The sequence below is a fragment of the Cotesia glomerata genome, linkage group LG6 (assembly GCF_020080835.1).
Source record: "Cotesia glomerata isolate CgM1 linkage group LG6, MPM_Cglom_v2.3, whole genome shotgun sequence".
NCBI classification, from domain to species: domain Eukaryota; kingdom Metazoa; phylum Arthropoda; class Insecta; order Hymenoptera; family Braconidae; genus Cotesia; species Cotesia glomerata.
The window spans coordinates 18244223-18269617 of NC_058163.1; the positions used below are offsets into that span (position 1 = coordinate 18244223).

Below are 25395 nucleotides of genomic sequence, written 5' to 3' on the forward strand. Positions count from 1 at the left end.
TGAAAATGTATGAAAAACTCAAGTATGAAGATGTATGAGGAAGCGGCTGCGAGCATTATAATATAGAGACTTTTGAAGCAGTAATTAAATATATTAAATGACACCGAATCATACAGCTATCAATAGTAGAAAACCACTTGCTATAGTTCTGAAGCTAATAAAAAAAATCCCGTCTTGATGCGTCCATTTTTCCGGGAGTTATTATGACTCCATACCAAAATATAGCAAAATACAGATATTCGGACATCCACGTAAAATTTTTTTTTCTTAATACTTATAGCCAAATAAAATATTTTTTTTTTTTTTTTTCACAAAATATAAAGCGTGTTACTTAGAGTTTTTTTTCTTGATGTACGTGTACTCATATTACCCTAATAAAGGTAATATGGTTGCGATAGAGGTATTTTAAGATCAGGAAATTGCGTCACTTCCATGTGGTGGGGTGTATAGAAAAAATTCATTAAATTTTTTAATAATTTATTTAATCGAGCCTCGTACACATTTCAATTAAATTTTTGCTCTGATTTTTTATGTCAGATCTTGATATTACTGACAAATCAATGATTTCGTGCTCAACTGTAATTTCTTTTCGTTCTACTACATCATTTTCGTAGTAAATTTTTGATCTTTTTTCAGCGACGTAACTTTGGTATAAATTTTTCGCTTTCTCTTTTTCTTCTGGTGTCATTTCAAAGTTCGATAATCCGAAAAGCATGTTTGCTTTTTTTGTTACTTGATTGAGTAGCGTTAACACTTTAAAGTAAGGATATTAATATTAATATTGTTTTAATGCTTTCATTGAAAAAAAATTATGTTAATTAGGGGCGTCCATAAATTACGTGAGACATTTTTGAGAATTTTTTAACCCCCCCCCTCCCCCCTTGATAAGATTTCGTAAGATTTTCCTCAACTCCCTCCCCCTCCCCTAATCTCACGCGAGATTATTCAAAATTTATGTTTTGGCTGTAAACGGGTTGGATTATTGAGAAAAAAGTGCCATTCGGCTACACCCGACATGGATAGGTAGATTTCTTGTTTGAATATTGAAAAAAACACGTTATTAAAAGGCCGTAATGTCCTAAAATTTATTTTTTATTATATTTTTGCAAATAACGATATGAGACTGACTACAGCAAATAGATATTTAAAGACATCTACCTAAAAAATAGGATTTTTTACATATAAAAGTCATTTGATGATAAAAGCTAAAATTTAATTTATTATTGATTTTTTTTTGAATTTTCTCAACTACGAAATAAATTGAAAAAAGTATTAAAAGTCGACGAACAATAGTTTAAATTGAAGATAATTAAACATATTATGACAAAATTGTATTAAAATTACGACATGAGACCGGCTACCACCGATAGATTTCTAAAGAAATCTATACCTAAAAAAGTAGTGAATCCTATCGATCAATAATCAAATTAAACAATCAAGCGCTACTTTGCTGCTCTGCAGGGTTCAGACGAATACGACAAACACTATTGTGTCAAATTTGGCCATATTTTATTATAGAAATACTTTTTCACGCAATTTTACACTGTTTTCTGCTAGAGAAAAAATTACGTGATATTTGTTAAGATCCCCCCCTTCCCCCTAAGTGAGATTTGGTAAGATTTAGCATGATCCACTCCCCCCCTAGAACACCTCACGTAATTAATGGACGCCCCCTTAGTATGTTGTTACCATCGGGATCGAATTTTTCTAAATGATATTCCACTTGTTCAATAAATTGGGCTTTAGATTTTCGAGAAGCTTTACCGTCGCTTGATTCAGACGTTTTTCGCCTGTCACGTTTTTTTTCACGTGGTGATTTTTTAACTCCTCCCCAACCGGGTCGGATAAAAACCATCATTGCAAGTATATTTTGTAATGCGCATTTTATATTTATTAATAATTCTTCACGTGATTTTTCTGATTTTATAAAATCATCTTCGCGTTTTTTTGCTATTTTTATTTCTTCTAAAATTTCTTTTTTGTCAGCTTTGTATCTAAAATAAAAAATACATTCAATCATAGAGTCAGTTTGATTTTGTTCTGAAAATAATCGGGTAAAGTTTAATAATATTTATTAAAATTCTTTGAGAAATTTTTTTATATTCGATATAAATTATTTCCAACTTATAATCATGAAAATAAAATACACAATAAAATACTTGCTTATCATATTCTCCACTAGTTGAAATCAATGAATTATTCAAGTCAGCCAGAATCAAAGTAGCACAATTTCTTTTATTTATCAATGACTCACGTACTTCAAGATTATCTTCTAACTTTTTCAGTAAATGTTTTTTCTGCCTCGCTTGTTCTTCAAATCTGAAAAATCAATTAATCCTAACGTTAATACAAACATTCATTCATTCATTCATTCATTATCATCGCATTTAATTATCAAGAAAAAAAAATATAAAGATTAATAAAAACAAAATCACCTATCAAATAATTCTTCATAAGATCGTGCCATCAAAGTTTCCTTAACTTTATCAAAAGTTTCCTCCAACAGTTTAATATGTCGCTCCAATCCATCATCATCATGATCATTATCTGCTGGCTGTCTATCCATCACTTCTAATATTGGATCACTCTATCATATTAAATTAAAATGAATATTACTACTATGAATGATAACAATATAATGTAACATTATTGTAATAAAATTCAATATACGAACCTCAACTCGAACAAGCTCTCGGATATCAGCCCAAAGGTTCTCAACCCGGCTACGTAGAATATTTAATGTTCTCTCTCTTTCCTTCATATTTTTCCAAACATCCCGAGCCATCTTTTTATATTTCTCTCGAGTGTCATCCAATTCCTCCGCTGCTAACTGACCCATAAATATAGCACGAAGTAGTACCTTGCATTGTTCCATTTTATCTTCTTTCAAAGCGTTTATTATTGCATTGAAGTAAACTGTGTCCTAATAAAATAAATTCTTCTTATCTCAACTTATCAATTCATTAATATCACTTAACTTATCCATATTCCGTTTGATTGAACCTTTTTCAATATTTTAATCATCGCTAAATAAGTGTTACGAATCGATTCAGCAGCGTTTCTATTAGCGACATATTTTTGATAAAGTGACGCTAGTTTTTGTTGATGAGGATCAGGATCTCTTAATTGGTTTTGCTCGTCGTATTTATTCATTAAAATCGTGCATTCTAGCTAAGTAAAAATTATTGATTATCATGTTATTATGATTATTATTAATTAATGGTATTTTATACCTTCAGGTCAAAGAACTCTTTCATCTTAATTTTTTTCAGGTAATAGCACTCGTCTAATTGTTCCCTTCGTAAACTACAGTCCTGATTGAGTGCTTCATAGACGACCTACATTTCAAGTTGATTAAAATTTTTTTAAATTATACTATTGATACATGAGAAAAAATATTTATTTCAAATTTCTTTTAATTTTATCACTTTGTATGAAATTATATAAGGCTAAAGTGAAAATTCTTAAAAATTTTTTTAAATTTTATGAAACCTTGCACTACTTTTTTTAAATTCACACAATTTTTTTTTTTAATATTTTTTCTTAGGAGTAATATTTGAATTAATATTTCAAATTCAAAAATTTAGTATTGACTAGGTACAGTTTCGCTTATTTTTGGTAGAAAAAATTAAAAATATTTTTTTGAAAAGAAATACGGAAATCAATGTAAGTATTTAATTCAATTTTGTTCGTTTAACACAAATATTTTTACCAATAAAATAAAATCTTAATACTTTGCAAATGACCTATTTTTAACAAACAAAAAAAAATTTTTGTTATTGATCAATTCGTTAATCCAATTAATCTTGTATAAAATGAAATATTTAAACAGTTTTATTTTTGTTCAGCGTAAGAATTTTTGAATACAAAATTTACATAAAAAATCTATCAAAATGTTACATTAATAAAAACAATATAAAAAATTAGGAAAACGGTTGACCCTAAAGGCCATCTCTGCAACTTCCCGCTAATTCCATACCTAAGCACTTAAAATTGTACTTATGAAATTTTTGAACACTTCGAGCTCAAAAATATAATCTATGTGCTATTTTGAGCTCTTTGAGCTAAAAAGTCTGATAGAGGTTTAATAAAACACTATTCTTTAAATTTTCAAACTGCAATTACTTTTGAATGAATAAACCGATTTTCACGCGGTTGATAGCATTCGACGCAGTTTTTCGAATCCTATGATTTATTATTAAACACAAATTGATTAGACCGAAAGTTTTGGCGAAATTTGAAATTTGTGTTCGAAAATTGAATTTTTGGTTCAAGATTTCGCGTGCTTAAAGGTAAAAGGACTTATAGCTAAGGGTTAATAGGGATTTGTGCTGAAAGGGTGTATAAAAAAAATTTTTTTTGCCATTCGGTTTGAAATTGTCTGAAACGTAATCATTTGTGAAAAAAAAAAGTTGGTATCCTAAAGCTGAAAGGGCGCATCTCAAGACATACACCCTTTCACCTTTAAGAAAAGTACTACTTAAAGGTAAAAGAGCGCATAAAAAAAAATTGTATTTTTTGTACCAAATGTTAAATAATAGTTTCACAAGACAACACGGAAAAAAACAATCGGTAGCTGCTACCGAAAAAAATCGGTAGCAGTTGCCGATTTTTTCGGTGCAGGCTACCGATTACCAATTTTTGAAAATTTCTTATCTTCTTAACGAGAAGTTAAATTCTCACTTATTAATGAATAAAAAAAAGGAACTTTGAGGTACAAATAACACTTACTTAAATAAAAAATATTAAAAATGAGGAGTCTTTATTAGGTATTTTTTTATTATAAATTTTTATTAAATTAAATACCTTTTGGTAGCCGCAATCGAAAAAATCGGTATAGATTCTGTTTAGAAACTAACCGAAAAATATCATCCAAGTCCCAAAAAATTATTTTTTAAATTATTTTATTTGTGAATATATATATTAGACTGATTAAAAAAAATCGACTATTTTTTTTTTCTTAAATATATCGAAAATATTGTTGGAAATGATGAAAAAAAATCCTGTGAAAGTTACAGCCCTTAATATTAATATTAAGATGTCCCGCATGGTAAATTTCAATGTCCCGTATGATTAACATGGAAAAGCTTGTTTTTTTGAGTTTAGAATTTTATAACTCTTTAATCGTTTATCAAAAAAGCTAGACTAAATCATTTTCTTATGTAAAATTGAACGTTCTACAAAAAAGCTATCCTAGAATTTTTCGATAAACCAACGCGTTTTGAAGTTATTCAACTTTAAAATATAATTTATAATATTTTCTCATTTTTTTCCAATTTTTTGACGAAACTATCAAGTTTATCAAAAAATTTTGTCAAATTTTACAAATTTTTTGTATTCTATATTTTTTTTGGTTTAACAGATCCTTTTATTTAACTGTCAAATTTCTAATACTGTCGTATCTTAATTTTTCAATAAATTCAAATTAATTTTATTTTCAATTAAAAATTATTTTCATCTATTATTTAATTGATTTTATAAGTTCATAATATTATATATTTCAAATTCATGCAATTAATTTTATTACTTTAATAAAAATGTACTGATTTAATTTTTTTATTTATCGAAGCTAGTTTCACAGTTAAAATCATCGAAGCGCGAAACAGAGAAGACATCGGTTGTACTATTTGTTCTTAATTAACCACACTACTATTCATACCATCAAAAAAGCTTCAAGGACGCCCTCTCCCTTAGTATCTGACCACCTCGCACTACAACGCTCATTATTCCGCGACTCGACGCTTTAACGGAACTTTTTTGATTTGGGTAATAATAACCCATTGTTCAATTGATAACTGTGAGTGACGCGGTGTTCTAACCTCCAAATTCGGACTTTGATTGTTGCTATAGTTTATCATTGTTTTTCGTGAATATTTTTGGCTTGTATTTTAAATTCATTTTTTTGCAATTAATTCATATCCTAGAATTCCTTTTTTATGGGTTATTTGTCCAATTATTTGATGAACGATATTTATTCTTCTTTGAATTATTTCGTAACTGAGTCCTTTTTTAAATGGACAAAATCGATTATAAAAAATGGATAAAGAAATTTATTTAGTTGGTTTTCCAATAACTGGTATTGTTGGACGTAAACTTCCAACTTTTAAGGACGTTTTAGCTTTATTTTTCTATAATCATAAAGTACAAAAGTGTGGTGTTAAACAAAGTGCTTTATTTACTGTGACCGAGGTTCAAGAACAATGGAAAAAGGCTCAAATTCTTACTTATGAGACTTTAAATGTCATCAATAAGTTATTGAGAATGTTCAAAAAGTGGCAAAGTTTGCAGCGTAGTTATAAACGGAGACAATCATTCACGCTAATCAAAAATGAAACTGTTTTTAAGAATAAGTTGAAGGAGTTATTTGATATTGCTCACACGAAAGCAGCCAAAACCTTAAGTAAAGAGGAAAATGAATTTTTGCTAGCCCAGAGATCATCAGATCAGCGTGGATTTATTGATAATTTTCCACAAAAACCTCTAACATATGAAGAACTGATGGAGGTAGATGAAGAAAGTATGTATTAATTCAAGTTTTTCACAAATATTTCATGTTAGTTGCTGATTGATTAATTTATTGACTTTAAAATGATAGAAAAAGAATTGTAAAATATGGAGATTTTTTACTTTTCGCATTAAGTAGACAAGCAAGCACACAAAATCTTTATATTATTTTTACTTCATTAATTTTTGCAAAAAGTGTGATTTTCAGTAAAGTTTGGTTAAAAGTTTTTGGATGCTGCGGTCAAAAAGCAGTATAAAAAAAATCACGGGAAAAAAGCTTTGCGATTTTTATGTTTTTTTACTTCATGAGCTTTCAAGAATATATCGAGCTATGAACATTTTTAAAAGTACGATGTTTTAATAATTTACAGATTCAGATGAACTGGTTGACAATAGTACCATCACTCCAAGCCAAGATAGTAACATTAGTTCAAGCCAAAGTACACTAACAATATCACAATCAACGATAAGTCATGTTTCAAATTTCGAAGATGAATTATCTCTGCCAAAAGTGACTTCAAAAATGTCTATAATGACACCTGAACTTGTTGCTGCATTAGATCGCGGAAATGTAAGCAGTAGAAATGCTACTTATATCATAGCTGCAACTTCAAAGATTGTTGGATATGATCTTAATGATGTTAATTTAAGCTACAGTACTATTCGACGAGCACGTATATCTCTAAGAGAAGCTATAGCTAGAGAACTAAAGGAACAATTGAAATTGGATGATAATTACGTTGTTCATTGGGACGGGAAACTTTTAAGTGATATAGTTGGGTCTGATACCGTTGATAGGCTGCCTATTAATTTATCATCATCTGGTGAAGAACAATTATTAGGAGTTCCAAAAATAAATTCTGGGACTGGAATAGAACAAGCAAGAGCTGTACATTCGATTCTAGATCAGTGGGGTGTTAGTCGATATGTTAAAGCAGTGTGCTTTGATACTGCAGTTACTAACACAGGTAACATTACAAAATTTTTCTCATGACGTTGAAATAAATTTGTAAGATTTACACAATTTCGCTTAAAATACTTTAAGATCATTAACATAAAACTGAAAATTTTTTTTGTTTCTTAAGTTTTTGTGAGCAACAACAAGTTTAAAATACAATTTGCATTATTCCAATATCTCACTTGAATTTTATTTTTTAGGTATTTATCACGGCGCAGGTGTTGAATTAGAGAAAGCTTTAGGTCGGGAACTTATTTGGTTACCATGTCGTCACCACATGTTTGAAATTATTTTAAAAAGCGTTTTTGAAGTATATTGGCCTAAACAAACAGGCCCGAACGTGCCAATCTTCAATCGATTCAAAGGTTTTTGGAACAAAATTGATAAATCAAAATTCAAAGCGGGTATAGAAGATACCGCTGTTGATCAAGCTTTGTCAGACATCACTGATGAAATTTTAGGATTCATTGGAGAATATTTGCAGGTAAGATCTGTGTTAAGTGATTAAGTTTTGTTGCATATCTTAAAAAATCGTTGAGAAGAAATAAAGCTTATCAACTTTATCGGTTCAAAAATTATTTGTATTTTGGTTCAAATTCATTCATTATTTCTTTTCTTTTCGACGAATGGAAAATAATAGTTTATGAATCAATATTTTGAATTTTAACTTCTTTGCAGAAATATCATCCAAGGAGTGACTACAGAGAATTTTTGGAGCTGTCATCAGTTTTCTTAGGAGTTGTTCCAAAAGAAAATTTTTCGTTCAAAAGTCCAGGAGCTATGAGTCATGCTCGTTGGATGTCCAAAGCAATATATTGTTTAAAAATATTCATTTTTCGGGAAGAATTCAAACTCACAACTTATGAGATAAATAGCCTCCGAGAAATATGCAAGTTTATCATCACAAATTATATAACAGCGTGGTTTACTTCGACTTCAGCGACTTTGGCTGCACAACATGATTTAATTTTCATGCAGAAATTAATTCGATACAAAGCAGTAAATTTGGAAATATCAACTGCAACTACTGAAAAAATGAAGAATCACCTATGGTATTTATCTGAAAAATTAGCCGTTATATCTTTATTTGATGGATGTGTAAAAAATGAAGTGAAAGAACAAATTATTGTTAATTTGAAGAATCGAGATGGTTTTAATACGAAAGCCAAAAAATTGGAGATGAGACAAGAAGACATTGAAGGATTTTTGCAGAAAGATATGAGTGATTTTGTATTAAAAGATTCTATGTTCATTTTTACAGCGTTTGATTTACCGTATGATTTTATGGAAAGAGATGTGAATTTTTGGCCTCTTGATGAAAGTTATAATGAATGTGTGAAGTTTTTTGATAAATTTACTGTGGTTAACGATGTAGCGGAACGTGGGGTAGCGTTGATCGAACATTACAATAAGTGTTTTACAAAAAATGAAGAACAATTGCAATACTTATTACTTGTTATCAGTGAATATAGGAAAAAATTTCCGAATTGTAATAAAACTACTCTAATGTCACAAGGTTAAGAAAAAAAAAAATAAAAATAATTTGAATTCATTGAAAAATTAAGATACGATAGTATGAGAAATTTGACAGTTAAATAAAAGGATCTGTTAAATCAAAAGAAATATAAAATAGAAAAAATTTGTAAAATTTGACAAAATTTTTTGATAAACTTGATAGTTTCGTCAAAAAATTGGAAAAAAAATGAGAAAATATTATAAATTATATTTTAAAGTTGAATAACTTCAAAACGCGTTGGTTTATCGAAAAATTCTAAGATAGCTTTTTTGTAGAGCGTTCAATTTTACACAAGAAAATGATTTAGTCTAGCTTTTTTGATTAACGATTAAAGAGTTATAAAATTCTAAACTCAAAAGAACAAGCTTTCCCATGTTAATCATACAGGACATTGAAATTTACCATGCGGGACATCTTAATATTAATATTAAGGGCTGTAACTTTCACAGGATTTTTTTTTCACCATTTCCAACAACATTTTCGATATATTTAAGAAAAAAAAAAATAGTCGATTTTTTTGAATCAGTCTAATATATATATATATATATATAGTAACTCCTATTCTTTCCCGCTTCACAGCATTATTTATATTTGTAAAAATGCTGGCCGTAAGATGGACGGTGTGGCTTAATGTATATAGAATAAGCGAATGGAAATTTAGTATAGAGCGGATAGCTCAAATGGTAGAGTAGCCGACATGTCTTCGGAAGGTTCTGGGTTCGAATCCCAGTCCGAGCTATCTAATAATTTTTTCTCGCATATTCTATAAACTCACATTAAGATTATCCTCTCCACATTCCTTTCTCAATCCTTTCCTACCAATATCCTGTTACGTAAATGTGGAACGCTTCACGTAATAATTACCGTAACTCCTATTCTTTCCCGCTTCACAGCATTATTTATATTTGTGAGTTTATAGAGTATGCGAGAAAAAAATTATTAGATAGCTCGGACTGGGATTCGAACCCAGAACCTTCCGAAGACATGTCGGCTACTCTACCATTTGAGCTATCCGGTCTATACTAAATTTCCTTTCGCTTATTCTATATACATTAAGCCACACCGTCCATCTTACGGCAAGCATTTTTACAAATATAAATAATGCTGTGATGCGGGAAAGAATAGGAGTTACGGTAATTATTACGTGAAGCGTTCCACATTCACGTAACAGGATATTGGTAGGAAAGGATTGAGAAAGGAATGTGGAGAGGATCATCTTAATATATATCTGAATATATAGAACAGTTTCACTGTAAAAATCGTGCCAAGTCCACGTTTATAAGACTATTAAGAAAAAGAAATTTTTTTTTCTTTACAAAAGATATAAAATAAAAAATTAAAATCAAGTAACCGATATGATTGTATAAGATTTTCGGAAATTAAAAAAAATTTTGTTGTAAATTTAAAAATTAAAAAAAAAATTTTAGAACGTATTTAGTGTGCGTGGTTGCAAAATATTTTACTTTTAATGAAATTCGTAAAATCTATTTACTAGGATTTTAATAAAATTGAAATACACAATGACGCACACCAAGTACGTTCCAAAATTTTTTTTTAATTTTTAAATTTACAACAAAATTTTTTTTAATTTCCGAAAATCTTATACAATCATATCGGTTACTTGGATTTTTTTATTTTTTTATTTTATATCTTTTTGTAAGGAAAAAAAAAAAATTTTTTTTCTTAATAGTCTTATGAACGTGGACTTAACGATTTTTTACAGTGAAACTGTTTTTGTTCAGATTTTAGTATTTTTTGTAATTATAATAAAAATTTACAATTGGTACCAACTTAAATCTCGCGTTGGCTGCATTTTTTATAGCAAACTATCCCCTTGAAGCTACAGTTTATGTAAAAATAATTTTAGCGCACCCTGGCGGGTATAGATGCAAGCTGTGAAATGTATTTTTTTAACTGTAGTTCCCCATCTATTGAAGGATTACCATGCATTCTCAAATTATTTAGTCTGTGGCATGTCACTTTTTATACATCGAAAAAAAGTCAGGATCGAAATTTTTGAGCTTGCTATAGTTTACGTTGATAAAATTTAATAATTTCAAGTAGATTAATTGTCATAATTGAATATAATGAACTAATATCAGTAAAATAAAGTATGAATTACTATTATAATATAAAATTTAGGAACAAAAAGTACCGTAGAATTAAATAAAATTTTGCAACCTCGAAATACCGTTCTGCTTACGGTAAACACACTCAGTAGTCTGGCGCTCCGTTTACAACGGATTTGAACGGAACTTGGCGCCAGATTCTACCGAATCTGTGGATAAAATTGCATTTAATTATTTTACAAATACCCGCAATAAAATTTTTAATAAATTCAAATTTGAATTAACCGCCTATTTTGTCAAACTTCCAATCGAAATGGAATAACTCTGATACTATAAAGTAGTTACTATCCTCAAAAAATTGAATTGTACCAACTTAAAAATCTGGAGCAGAGTAACTATCCGGAGAAGATCTCAGACGCCAAACGGAAACGGACTAACTGTGATACTACACAGTAGTATACTATCCACAGAAAATTAAACTGTACCAACTTCGAAATAAAAAATTCGACCGAAATTAGTAAAATCTCTCGTAGGATCGAAAAACGGGAGAGCGAAAATTTTATAAATTAGGATAACGCTAAATAATGAAAAAAACAATATAGTTTTTGGTGTTTTATAGAAAGAACTAATAATTAAACTATTTGAAGCGAGTGTAAAGTGTTGATACGAACGTAGTAAAATAAATCGAGTTAAAAATATGGTGAGGTTATGCTGACATCTGACTTGAGAATAGAGGCACTGTAGCCTCACGCCTACACGTTCACACATATTATTACATATGTTGTTGAACGTGTACTTGGCTTGAGGCACTACAGTGCCTCCGGATATTAGGGTGTTCCAAAAAAAGTCGATAATTTTTTTTTTTTCGATTGCATGTGAAATTCTTGTTATATATGCTATAAAAAAAATTCTGTAAAAATTTGAGCCCTTAATATCAACTTGAAGAACTCCATCACCGAATTTGAAGATTTACCATTGATTTAACATGGAAAAATGATTTTTTAACCTTCATTTCTCCTGCAAACTATGCAGAACATTATTTTTCGGAAAAACCATTACTGATCCTTCTTCAGTATTAAATTCTGTAAAAAAAGCTTTTAGAGTCCAGTCTTTAACGTCAACCCTCTCGTTTTTATTTACGTTAAAAAATATAGATTTTTTGAAATTTCGATTTTTTTCCATTTAATGTTTAAAATTTTGATCTCCGGCCATAACGTTTGAGAAAATTCTAGTAGATCGTTCAGTGTTTCACAAATCTGTGCCAAGAAAATTTTTTGTATCACTTTTGGCTCCAAAATTGTGAGTTTTGCAATATCTATTTTTATGATTATTCGCTATAATAATAAATTTTACAAAAAATTTTAAAATCTATCAACAAAATATAAAAATTTCTTTATAACAGTCAACAAAACGCTGTATTTACGCTTCAATTCTTTCAATTTTATTATTTTTTTTCATTTAATTTAACAGTTTTTGGCTGTAACAATGAATTTACACACGGCCAAAAACTGTTAGGAGAGGGTGGCCCTGATTAAAAATACTCATTGAAAAGTATTGAAAATTATTTCAATTCTTTTCAATCCATACGGAGATTTTGAAAAATATTAAATGGAATTGAAAATTCGATCATTTGAATACTTTCTAATTCTTATAATGGAATTCAAAAGTATTGAATAGGATTAAATTTTTTATCGTTTGAATTCTTTTCAATTCTGACGTGGAATTCAAAAGTATTGAACGGGATTCATTCTGGTATCTCTTGAATACTTTTCAATTGTCAGATACAATTCAAAAGTATTCAATATAATTAAAACTTTTACTATCTTTACCCGAGAAAAAATATTTATATAAATTGGTTATATGTGATTATATATGAAAAATGGCCAAATATAATCATGTATAATTATAGATAAGTATAAATAATTATTAGAATGCTTCGTTGGAGACGACTATTGTTTTTTTCTAACTCCATTCACAAAATATTGTTGTCAACACATACAAAAAAAATTCTCACAAAAAATGAGCTATTTTTAAAAGAGTTAGGCATAAAATAAAGTTATCTATCTATCTATTAATTTCAATTCTAAGTACTTGCTGAATGAATTTGGAAATTTCTCCTTTAATTAACACGTAAATTTATATTTTTATTTTTCAATCATCTATAACTTCGCGTCATTCAGTGTAACTTCATCGGCCATAGGTGAAATAGTAGGCAAATCTTTAAAAGTGTATGGCTAAACCGTATATGTTCTCTAAACCGTCTCACTGCTAAAAAATTCTTGAGTCGATTTTTGCTCAAATTTATCAGTTTTTTTCAATTTTTCCCGTAAAGTACTGGTTTTACAACAAAATTGCACAAATACTTTTCAATAAGAAATTCATTTTTATACAAATCAAGTTAAATAAGTCATAGCCGTAGAGTTGATTATTTTCAAAATAAATCTGATTAAACATCTTAAAATTCAAAGATTGCGTGAGAAGATTTCTTATTTAAAATACACGTAAACTTTGATTTTCTAAGTGAGTATTGTTAAAAATTTATTTGAATATTGTTACTCTAAAATCTTTCTGTTTGAGGTAAATCCTTTTCGTCAATGTTCTTTGTCATTACTTAGGTGTTTCTTATTTCAAGTATAAGTGAGTTTGTTTACATATAACAAAACTACCATTTTTTTCTATATATTTGGATTCTAATGCCTTTAATGTATCGGGGCCCTAAACTAATTGCGGGAATTTCCCCGGGCCTCTTACAAAGAGCCAAACGAGAGACAATTTTAACACTCGAAAAAAAAATACTATAATTAAAAATAAAAGAAAATTATAATCAATTTTTTAATATAATTAATTAAATTTGTAAAGAAAAAATCTTCATATAATACTAAAAATAATATAAAAATTTCTGAACTCCTAAAGAATTGAAAAAGATTCAAATGAATTGATATTTTTAATCTTTTTGAATCCTCTTTAATAACAAAAAATTCTGCATTTCGGGTTGTGAGTAGGATTGAAAAAGATTTGAATGAATTAACAGTTTTCGATCTTTTTGAATCCTTCTCAATACCAAAAAAGTTCCACATTTCCGATTATGCGTTGACTTGAAATTAATTAATATGAATTCAAGTTTGTAAATTTTTCTGAATCCTTCTCAATACCAAAATGTATAGTAGACTGTGTCAAAATAACTTTTCTTTTTTTTCGATTAAACATATGTCGATGCTGCCATTTTAATGTGTCGTATCCCACAAAATTTGACAAATTGACTTTTTTTGAAAAATGGAATCATAACAATATTGTGCAAGGCGTATTAAAATTTTAAAGGTCAAATAGTTTAATAACTATTTTTAAATAAATATTTTCGTCAGTCGAATCCCATTTAATCAATGTTAAAAATTAATCGTTTTTACCGTCTGCTATAAAATTTTCTAAATGTAGGATACGACGTATTATAATGGCAGTATCGATATCTTAAAAGTTTCAATATAAAAAAAAATTCTCCTAAAGTTTAAGCCTAATATCTTAAAAATTGAGTTGGCGCAAGGGGGGTCTCCTTTCTCATTTAAATAACACTGTAAAATTTCTTTTGTTTCCATTTTTAAAATAACTACATGAATAAAATTTATTTTCAATTTCGCTCTTAACTATCTTCCAGAAAATTTAATTCTCTACAAAATTGTAGATGTCCATTTTTTTTCTAAACTCAACAGAAATGAAGTTACAGAGAGCCGAATAGGAGGAAAAAAATAATTAATTAATTAATAAGAGAACAAAATTTATTATTTCAACTTATCAATGATTTAACTCAATATACTTCATTATTCATCAAAAATTTTTGAATTTAACATTATTTCAAAATAATAAAAAAACAAAGTTTACAATAAACAGAAATTAATTACAATTATTATATTTATAAATTTTTTTGTTTTAATGAATTTATAATGAAACAAATGAATTTCCGGTACTTTTTATTGAAGAAAATTGTTAGTTAACTAATTAAGTATATAAAAACTACAGACAAAATTATATATTATAGACGAATAACTTGAAATTTAATATCAACCCGGGAAAAAATGATCAGATCTGATCAGACATGAACAGGCATGAGTCTTCAGGTCTGATCAGGTATGAAAAATGACCGGGTCTGATCAGACCTGGCCAGGCATGTTCAGGTCTGATCAGATCTGTTCATGTCTGACTCGATCAGGTCCATAAAAAAAAAAAAAATCGGTGCCGACGGGGATTCGAACCGTACACCTCGCGCTCTTCAGACTGACACTTTACCTCTTGACCAAATGATTCATCTTAACTTGAGAGTATCTTTCGAGCTACTTCAAGTAATTCAAATTTTATACATGATTTATCCTTATAGTTAACGGAGTTCTATACCTAATTTATTAATTATTAATAATTAATCATATATTACAGTGATTTATTCGGAACGGCTATGTATTTTTTTTCGCTCCATCAACATATGGTTCTACACTGAGAGAGAATTTTATTCAATAGTAATAAAACAGTTTATTTGGACTTGAAAAAAAATTTAGTTAATATTAATAAAATTATATTTCATATAAATAAAATTATATTAGTATTTAATAAAATTTCATAAGTATTTAATAAAATTTTCTTAAATACTAATATGTGTTTATTAAAATAACCACGAACGACGCTTTCGTTTGCTGTCATTAATACGAATATTAAGTCATTAAAAGAAATACTCCCAACCAAAAAAAATCAATATTCATCAATTAATTCTACTACATTCAAAGATATTTTCACAGTAAACTCTTTTAATAAATACTATTAAGATTTTTAACAAGACATCCTAACCTAACCTATTTGTTTACTTCATGACGAATCACATGTAGAGATTTTAAATAATAAAAATAAATAAATATTCGATTGAATTTATGAAATCATAGTCTTTATTTTTAACAAATGCGTCCCTACATTGTCTGGTTTTCTGCTTCTGTTTTCATTTTATTAAATAATGTCTAACTCTTATCGATTCATTTGTGAAATTTTTAAATTTAAGTGCATAAAAATTAACATCCACTCGGATAACAACAGTTGTAGACTTTGTATTTCAAAATATAGTTCCGACAAAATTCAATTTTACTTAATTATTTATTCAATTAATTACTGATCAATACTTGTTAGTTAGTTGATTAATGAATTTTCTTTATATTACATGTAGATAAATATTCATTACATACTAAGAAACATTTATTAGTATTTAATAAAATTTTTATTAGTATTTAAGGAAATTTAATTAATATTTAATAAATTTTTATTTGGGATTAGCCAAATAAACGTTTTATTAAATAGTAATAAAATTTCATTACTATTAAATAAAATTGTCTCTCAGTGTTGGCTAGATATCAGACATGGACAGGTCTGATCAGGTCTGAGCGTATTTAAGGCTTCAGACATGAACAGACATGAGCAGGCATGAACAGGTCTGATCAGATCTGAACGTATTTAACGCTTCAGACATGAACAGACATGAGCAGGCATGAACAGGTCTGAGCGTATTTAATGCTTCAGACATGAACAGGCATGAGCAGGCATGAACAGGTCTGATCAGGTCTGAGCGTATTTAATGCTTCAGACATGAACAGGCATGAACAGGTCTGATCAGGTATAATTTCAGGCCTGATCATACATGAACAGGCCTGCTCAGGTCTAATTTCAGGCCTGATCAGATATGAACAGGTCTGCTCAGGTCTAATTTCAGGCCTGATCAGATATGAACAGGTCTGATCAGTCCTGATCATTTTTTCCCGGGTAGAATCGCAGGAAAAAGGAAAAATAATTTAACAATTCTGAAGGGTATTGGAAATGTTAGCGTGAACTGTACTATACAAATTTTGTTTGACATAACTATTAAAAGCCATAAGTTAAAGATACTTTTTCATACTATTGCACATGATTATTTAAAATGTGACATATTTATTAGTCGTAAAATTCTTGGGCAAGGATTTGATGTAAATATAACTTCAAATAATTTAACTTATCTAAAAGTAATCAGGTTAATGCGTGTAATAAACTCGAATCTATTAGTAAAATACATTTAAATGATATTGATACTGACGTAATTAGAGATGATAAAGAGAAACTTATTTTGATCTTAAAAGAATATACAGATTCATTTATTCAGGGGTTTCCAAGTACTTGTGTTAATACTGGGGTACTTAAAATACGTTTAGTTGACCCTAATGTAACTGTACAAGGGCGACCGTATTGTCTTACACTGATAAAAAAATTGACTTGACTTAAGAGCCAAACTCTTGAACCAAGAATTCCATTTTGAAGAAAATGATTTTCTTGAATCAAGAGAATAAATTCTTGACTCAAGAAAATTTTCTTAGACCAAGAATAATTTCTTAGCTCAAGAATTTATTCTCTTGACTCAAGAAAATCATTTTCTTCAAAATGGTATTCTTGGTTCAAGAGTTTGGCTCTTGAGTCAAGTTAATTTTTTTATCAGTGTAGTATTGAGGAAAAGCAGGTAGTAAAAGAAAGAGTAGATGAACTATTGAAAGCAAATTTTATAAGTACCAATCGTTCATCTTTTGCAAGCCCTATATTATTGGTTAAAAAGAAAGATGTTTTGGATCATCTATATGTTGATTATCATTCATTAAATGATAATACAATTAACGATAAATTTTTATTACCCCTTATTGCTGATCAGATAGCTCGAAATTCTAATGTAAAATATTTCACGTGCTGAGACACAGCTAGCAGATTCCACCAAGTCCCTGTTGAGACAGAATCGATTGAACAAACGGTGTTCGTAACGTCTGATAGAAAATATGAATATTTGACTATGTCATTTGGCTTAAAGAACGCACCGTCTATCTTTTAACGCGCTGTTGTAAGATCCCTCGGATAATTTGCGTATACATACGTCATTGTGTATATGGATGGTATTATGATTATAGCTTCAACTATCGAGGAAGCGTTAGACAGACTTCAAAAATTAGTTGTTATTTTCATTAAATCCGTTTTCTCTGTTAATTTTTCGAAATACTCGTTTCTCAAAACCCACAGGTAACGAAACCCTTATACCCTCTGACCTCAGGTAGCAAAAGAAATATTGAATGGACTGAGATACATGAAAATATCCGTCAGAACGTAATCTCTGTATTGACTAGTGAGCCTGTACTATTGATCTTCAATCCGAACTTTCCTATAGAGTTGCATACAGATGCTAGCTCTGAAGGCTATGGGGTTATATTAATGCAAAAATTTAATGGTTCAAATAGAGTTATCGAGTATTATAGCAAAGCTACTAGTTCAGCTGAGTCGCGATATCATTCATATGAATAGAGACTCTAGTTGTATTTAACGGAGTAAAGTTTTCCGCTATTATTTGCATGGTCGACCGTTCGTAGTAATTACGGATTGTAATTCGTTAAAAGCCTCTCAGAAAAAGGCTGACCTAACACCAAGGGTTCACCGTTGGTGGGCTTTCTTACAGACTTTTAAATTTGATATTGTGTATAGAGAAGGTAAACGAATGGCTCACGATGATTTCTTTTCGCGTAATCCTGTTACAGAACAATTGCGTAGTAATTCAAATAAAATTTTTCAGAAACGTATAAATTTGACGGAAATTTCCGATGATTGACTTCTTGTTGAGCAACGGCGTGACCCAGAAATTAGTAAGATAGTAATTGATTTAGAAAATGATGAGATTGCGTCCGATCTTGCTAAAACTTATGAAGTACGGTCAGGGTTACTCCACCGAAAAATCCAAAGGCGAGGTAAAACATTGTGTTTACCTATTGTTTGCCTTATTGTTTACCATGTGCTTTTAGGTGGTCGGTAATAAATCATGTGCACGAGTCAATTATGCACTTAGGATGGGAGAAAACACTTGACAAGGTTTGCGAGTATTATTAGTTTGAAGGAATTACGAAGTATGTTCGTAAATTCATTGATAACTGTTATACCTGTAAAGTTTCCAAGTCAAGCTCAAGGCAAAGTACAAGCAGAGCTTCATCCTATTCCTAAGACCAGCATCCCTTGACATACTGTGCACATGGATATTACAGGTAAATCAACGGGTAAAAACGATTTAAAAGAATACGTTATTATTTTGATAGATGCATTTACTAAATTTGTTTTATTATGTCATACTCGAAAAATAGATAGTTTCAATACTATTAAGTCTCTGAAAAATGCTATATCATTGTTTGGCCCACCGACCCGTATAACTGCAGATCAAGGTAGATGTTTCACAAGTAAAGAATTTCAAGAGTATTGCACCTCATAAAACTCAAAATTACATCTTGTAGCTACGGGTTCAAGTCAGGCTAATGGCCAGGTAGACTGCGTAATGAGTACCCTAAAAAGTATGTTTACTGCAGCCGAAACGAGTGGAAACTCTTGGCAAGCAGTTGTAAACGAAATTCAATTAGCAATTAATTTTACTACTAATCGAGTTACTAAAGCTAGTCCGTTAGAATTGCTAATTGGCAGAGTAGTTAGACCTTTTGGTATGATAGTTGATCAAGACGATAAAGAAATTGATATCTCTGACGTACGACAAAAAGCGATTGATAACATAGAAGTTAATGAAAAATATGATAAGTTTAGATTTGATAAGAATAAAGCAAAGATAGTTCCATTTAAAGTAGGAGATTTGTATTAATTAAAAATGAAGAAAGACACCAAACAAAGCTTGATCCGAAGTTCAGAGGTCCATTCGTGGTGATCGAAATTCTCGACGGTAATTGTTATACCTTAAAGTCTTTAACGGGTAATATAACATATAAATATTGTCATGAAAACTTAAGAAAAATGCCTGAATTCTATATTCCTATTGAATTGGATTTATTAGATGATCATGAAAGCGATGAGCATGAAGTTTCTCAGAAGTACTCTGAGACAGAGTCAGAAACCACCGGGGAAAGACTAGGCACTAATGGTAGTTGTTGAAAGTCGCATCACTTGCACCAGGCTGTAGATCACAATGGCAAATCAAGGTTGGTTTGGCCAGAGTATGATGGGCAGTAGATGATGTGGTGGCGATAAGAAAAGATTCTTCTTGAGGTCGCACCACTTACTCCAAGCTGTAGGTCGTACAAGCAAATCTAGAGTGATTTGGCTAGGGTATGACAGGCCAGTTGGTGAAGTGGCGGGGACAAAAGAAATCTGTTGGCCGCACTATCTGCGCCAGTCTGTAGTCGCAACTGCAAACTCAGGGTAGTTTGAATCAATTTTGTTTATCAAAATTGTCAGGGCGCGAAGGCCAGCTGGTGAGATGGCGGGGGCCAGAGATGTTGTAAGCTGCACTACATGTGTCATACGTGGTTGACAATGTGGCGGGGGCTTGAGGTATACATAGTTGGATTACTATGTGGGTACACAGTTTTGCTGTATGAAGTATACAGTTGCAGACCATTGTGAGTGCTTAGGGTCTATACCTGGGGTGGTAGTGAATATAGCTTGCATGTTATCGCTGGAATAGACAATCATAGAAATTTTGAAAAGGCATCCTCAAGAAAACTAATTTTATTTGATTTGATAATCGAAAGTTTTTGTCACTTTAATTAGCCTCTGAACAAAGAAAAGTTATATCTTCAAAAAAAAAAAAAATATGACATGGCTTGTAATAAAATATTTAGATATGCACCCGAGGACGTGTGAACGTCAGGTTGGCCGTGTCGGAGATAATATCGAGCTGGGTTTTCCTAGAGATAGGGAAATTCCCAATATTTTAGTTTGTCTGTTAGTTTTAAGCAAAATTGTAAAGCATAGAATATTTAATAATTATTTATAACTTAAGCCGATTATAATTTTTATGTTTATGGCAATGGGCTTGAGACCGGAGTGACAATGGTCACCAAACGTAGCCGAGGTCACAGGATAGAAGTAAAAAGTATACAGTTAAAGATATCGACAGACAATGAGGGCTGTCGAAATATTTTTTGAGAGACGAAGTACTTAGGGTACTGAGACGAGTAGTTCTCGTTGAGCATTGATCAAGTAAAGACATCGAATATATCCTGCTGACCCCGGATTCGTTCTCGGTCTCATTCCCCAGCGCTTTTACCTTGTATATTAATTATATTTGGATAATTAATCGTAGTATTGTTTATACAAGTTAGCGTATATTTTAATTATTCTAAATTAATAAATAATTGAATAAACGAATCCAATGGACTGTACTAACGCCCCTAATAATGCTTTTCCGACATATATATATATATAAAATATTAGTCCGGTCAATTTAGACCAAAAAATGAGAGTGAAGTTACATAAAGTCCCAACAAGCTGAATTTCTGTGAAGTTGTTCAAAACATAATTATAAACAATGTCTAGAAGCTCCCCATCATAAAATTATCTATAAAAAATGTATCAATACTTTTTTTCTTACGAGCCACCGTTTCTGAGATATAACGATTCAAAAAGTTATAAAAGTTGTTATCGTCATAATATGCATGAGTACGCCACGTATATACATCTAGATGATTCTGATGTATTGATTATTGAAACAGCAATAGAGCAATTCAATAGGACAAATACAACTATTGTTGTTGGTGAAGATGTTGACTTACTTGTATTACTCACTGCTCGTACGCCAACTGAAAATAGTATATTACACATCTAGGGCAGTAAAATAAGAAATGTCTCAGATCACATGTAATTGTTGTCCGAGGCGAAGCCGAGGCCAATAAACATGTGATCTGAGGCTTTCTTATTTACTGCCCGTGGTGTGTATACTATTTTTCTCCTCGACGGAGGCGGAAAGCGGCATTTTCGTTTAGCGCAGCGGGAGGAAAATTGACGCTTTCCGCCCGGAGGTGAGAAAAAACTATTTTTTTCTTAAAACCAGGAAAAGCTCAGCATCAATCAGATATATATTCATCAAAAAGTTTATTTACTTTAGTAAAGTGTAAAGATCATGTACTATTTTTACACGCAATAACTGGCTGTGATACGACATCTGCATTTTACAGGAGGGGTAAAACAGCAGTTTTCAAAATGTTTGAAAAACAAGATTTAATTCAATGTGCTGAAGTTTTTAAAAAGAGTAATTCAACTCAACAAGAAGTTATTACCAACGGCATCCGCTTTCTTCTTTCTATGTACGAAGCTCCTAAAAAAACTACCTGTTTAGATAAGTATCGATATGCATGTTTCGTTAAAAATACTAAAAATAAAAAACAAGTTCCATTAGCTTGTCTTCCTCCAACCTCAGTTGCTGCTCACCAACATCTTTTTCGAGTATATTACCAAGTTCAAGTGTGGCTTGGTTATCAGCTAGACCCTACAGACTGGGGTTGGAAGTTTGTCAACAATATATTAGAGCCAGTTCAAACTTTACTTCCACCTGCGCCGGAAAAACTGCTGAACACTATTTTTTGCAACTGCAAAAAGGGATGCAGTGCTAAATGTGGTTGCAAAAAAGTCGGACTGTCTTGTTCTTTGGCATGCACAAATTGTCAAGGCCGGTCGTGCTCTAATATTGAATCACAAACAATGGAGGATTCGTTTGACTCCGACGAAGTATCATGCGATACATCGCTATTGACGCAATTTACTTGCATCCAAAATAAAGATGAAGAAGAAGCAGGAGAAGAAGAACAAGAATTTGAAACTTACGAATAAGACGAATAAACTTCAACACTTTTTTTTCATTTACATCGCTTTTATCTTTCCCAATCTTTGAAAATTTCCGTTATTTTGCAATAGTTTTACATTAAACAGGATCACAACTGACCCGTGGAGTAGGCCTACTGGGGAAACCACGTTAAAAAAAAACGCGCTAAGTACACTACCTCATAGGTGGCGTGGAAACGTGTGCATATTATGACGATAACAACTTTTATAACTTTTTGAATCGTTATATCTCAGAAACGGTGGCTCGTTAGAAAAAAGGTATTGATATATTTTTTATAGATAATTTTATGATCTACAATTTTTGTCTGAGGTACTTTTATGATAAAACTTACCGTTTTGCTGAAAATCGCGAAAAACTCATTTTTTTGACCTTTGACCTTGAATTAAATTTTTTCCTTACAGGGGAATGATGGGGAGCTTCTAGACATTGTTTATAATTATGTTTTGAACAACTTCACAGAAATTCAGCTTGTTGGGACTTTATGTAACTTCGAATGTCTAAATTGACCGGACTATATATGAAAAATTGATGTGGGTACTCAAATGAAAGGTTTCGATGAGTGTAATGTTGGGATGATCTTATATCTTTAAAAATGTCAATAGTTAACAAGAAAAAAGGTCATTTCTTAATTATGTGTCTAGAAATGAAGCATTTTCGAATGCAGCCTAAATACTTATCATGATAAATTGACTATCGATGAGAATGATATGAAACCTTAAAAAGGCGCAAATTCAAGTCAAGACCTTTGCAATGACACTAAATTTCACTAAAAAAAACCCGATTTTATCATATGACTATCCTGGAGACAAAATTTTTGTTATTCTCTTAATAATATAAATATACTTTTTTCAATACTCACTCTTATGTCAAACATTAGAATGTTATTATATTCTGACTCTAAAATCGAAAAAGTTTAGTTTTTTATACTTCCTGTGTAGTTTTTATATGATTACAATCATGAAGATTTTAACTATCTCCGATGGTAAAAGTTACCATCTAGATAATAAACCGTATTATCATAATTGTGGGAATTAATATATACTGATTGTACTAATTACAATCGCCGGATAGTTGCATTTATCATCTTAACTTTGCAAAAATTAATAACCATCTTGCATAGTAGAAGCTACAAAATAAGGATGTTTACCGTTAACATAAAATTCTCTCCGTGTTATAATCGGTAGCCTGCACCGAAAAAATCGGTAGACTCTACCGAAAATAATCGGTATCTGCTACCGATTTTTTTTCGGTAGCAGCTGCCGATTTTTTTGGGAACTTCTACCGAAAAAATCGGTAGCCTCTACCGATTTTTTTTCGGTAGCTGCTACCGATCGCCAATCAGTAGCCTCTGCCGATTATTTTTTTCCGTGAAGTTATACTCAAATAACAGCCTCATATACAAAGCTTGATATAAACAAATAGAAATGAAACCAATCAAAAACAGATTACGTAAAAATTAAGTAATAAAAAAAAACCACAATGACCGATAACATTGAAATATTTTGAAATTTCCCGTTTTAATCGCCCTATTGAATATTACTGGTGCCGTTGACAGAACAGTTGTTTTGGCATGATCAAGCATCCAGAATCCAAATTTTATAAAAACTATTTCTTAAAATAAATAATTTGACGTTTATTACATTGACATTTTGACCATTTTTAGTTATTTTTTTTTAAGTTAAGATTGCAATTGAACTATTTTCAGGCAATGTGTAGTACAACTGACTTATGTACATTATTTGATCAAGAATATCAATCAGTGAAATCTACCTTCCATTTCGGGTTTGGCCGAATGGCGTTTTTTGGATATATTTTCTTTTTTAACTTTGAAAAAATTGTATTGTTGAGGTTTTACGCCGTTACTACCATAGAAAGTTTTTTTTCACATTTTTAAACTACGATTATGTTCTTTTGTAAACTGGTCGAAAAAAAATTATACGCCCTTTCACCTTTAAACCACCAAAATTTCGAATTCTTAAAAGTAAAAAGGCGTATAATTAAAGACATACGCCCTTTTACCTTTATAATTTTTTTATCAATTTTAAGCTCAGAATGTGTCTACTACTCGATTGGCAATAAAAAAAAAAAAATATGCGCCCTTTCACCTTTGCAAATTGTTATAAGCCCTTTTACCTTTAGGCACGCGATTTTTCCTCTTAAATCAAGTTAATTCTTTAATTAGTGAGCAAATGTCCTATCTATACCCTTCAAATTTATTGTTATAAATAAAATACGAAATAGTTAGTGTATTTTCCATAAATAAACGAGACTGTAATCTAGAATAATTTACAAAAACTTATCCTACAATGGGATTTCGATCTTGGTAAGCCAACTGAATATTTTTGTCGGCTTGCAACACTTGATGCATGCGCCGCCGATCTCCACTCTCAACTTCTTTGAGAATTTCTCGGTACTCTTTAATTTCATCTCTCAAAGTTTTTATTTCCTTAGCTAACCTCTTGCGTAGTCTTGTTGCTTCGGTTGCTTTGATTTTTTTCTGACTCCCTGTAAAAAAAAAAAGTATAATCATAATCTATTGATAAAACAACTTTTTGGTTAAGTACTTACCGTATAATTTCAATACTCCCTTATACTGATAGACTTTATCCCTGATACTCCATCTTGAGTCTTTGATCCCGTGAAGTCTATATCCACGTACACTTAAAATTTGTTTATTCATTTTTAATTAAATTTCAAAGTCAGTATGAAGTAA

The 25395-nt window shown here is 30.5% G+C and overlaps 1 protein-coding gene across 1 annotated transcript; it reads right to left on the reverse strand.

Moving 5' to 3' along the window:
* Window positions 1-264: 264 nt before the first annotated feature.
* LOC123268043 lies at window positions 265-25395 on the reverse strand. The gene is made up of 9 exons (XM_044732923.1): window positions 25251-25395; window positions 24988-25187; window positions 3234-3338; window positions 3004-3171; window positions 2675-2923; window positions 2436-2587; window positions 2164-2319; window positions 1690-1994; window positions 265-753 (listed from the first exon to the last, which is right to left on the reverse strand). Exons 1-9 carry the CDS (start codon window positions 25360-25362, stop codon window positions 482-484), a joined length of 1719 nt encoding a protein of 572 aa, XP_044588858.1. The 5' UTR covers window positions 25363-25395; the 3' UTR covers window positions 265-481.

Coding starts and splice junctions, on each gene's coding strand:
- LOC123268043 (XM_044732923.1), bottom strand. CDS start 25,362: ATGAATAAACAAATTTTAAGTGTACGTGGATATAGACTTCACGGGATC. Junction 25,188..25,250: donor GGGAGTATTGAAATTATACG/GTAAGTACTTAA, acceptor TTTTTTTTACAG/GGAGTCAGAAAAAAATCAAA. Junction 2,924..3,003: donor TGATTAAAATATTGAAAAAG/GTTCAATCAAAC, acceptor TTATTTTATTAG/GACACAGTTTACTTCAATGC.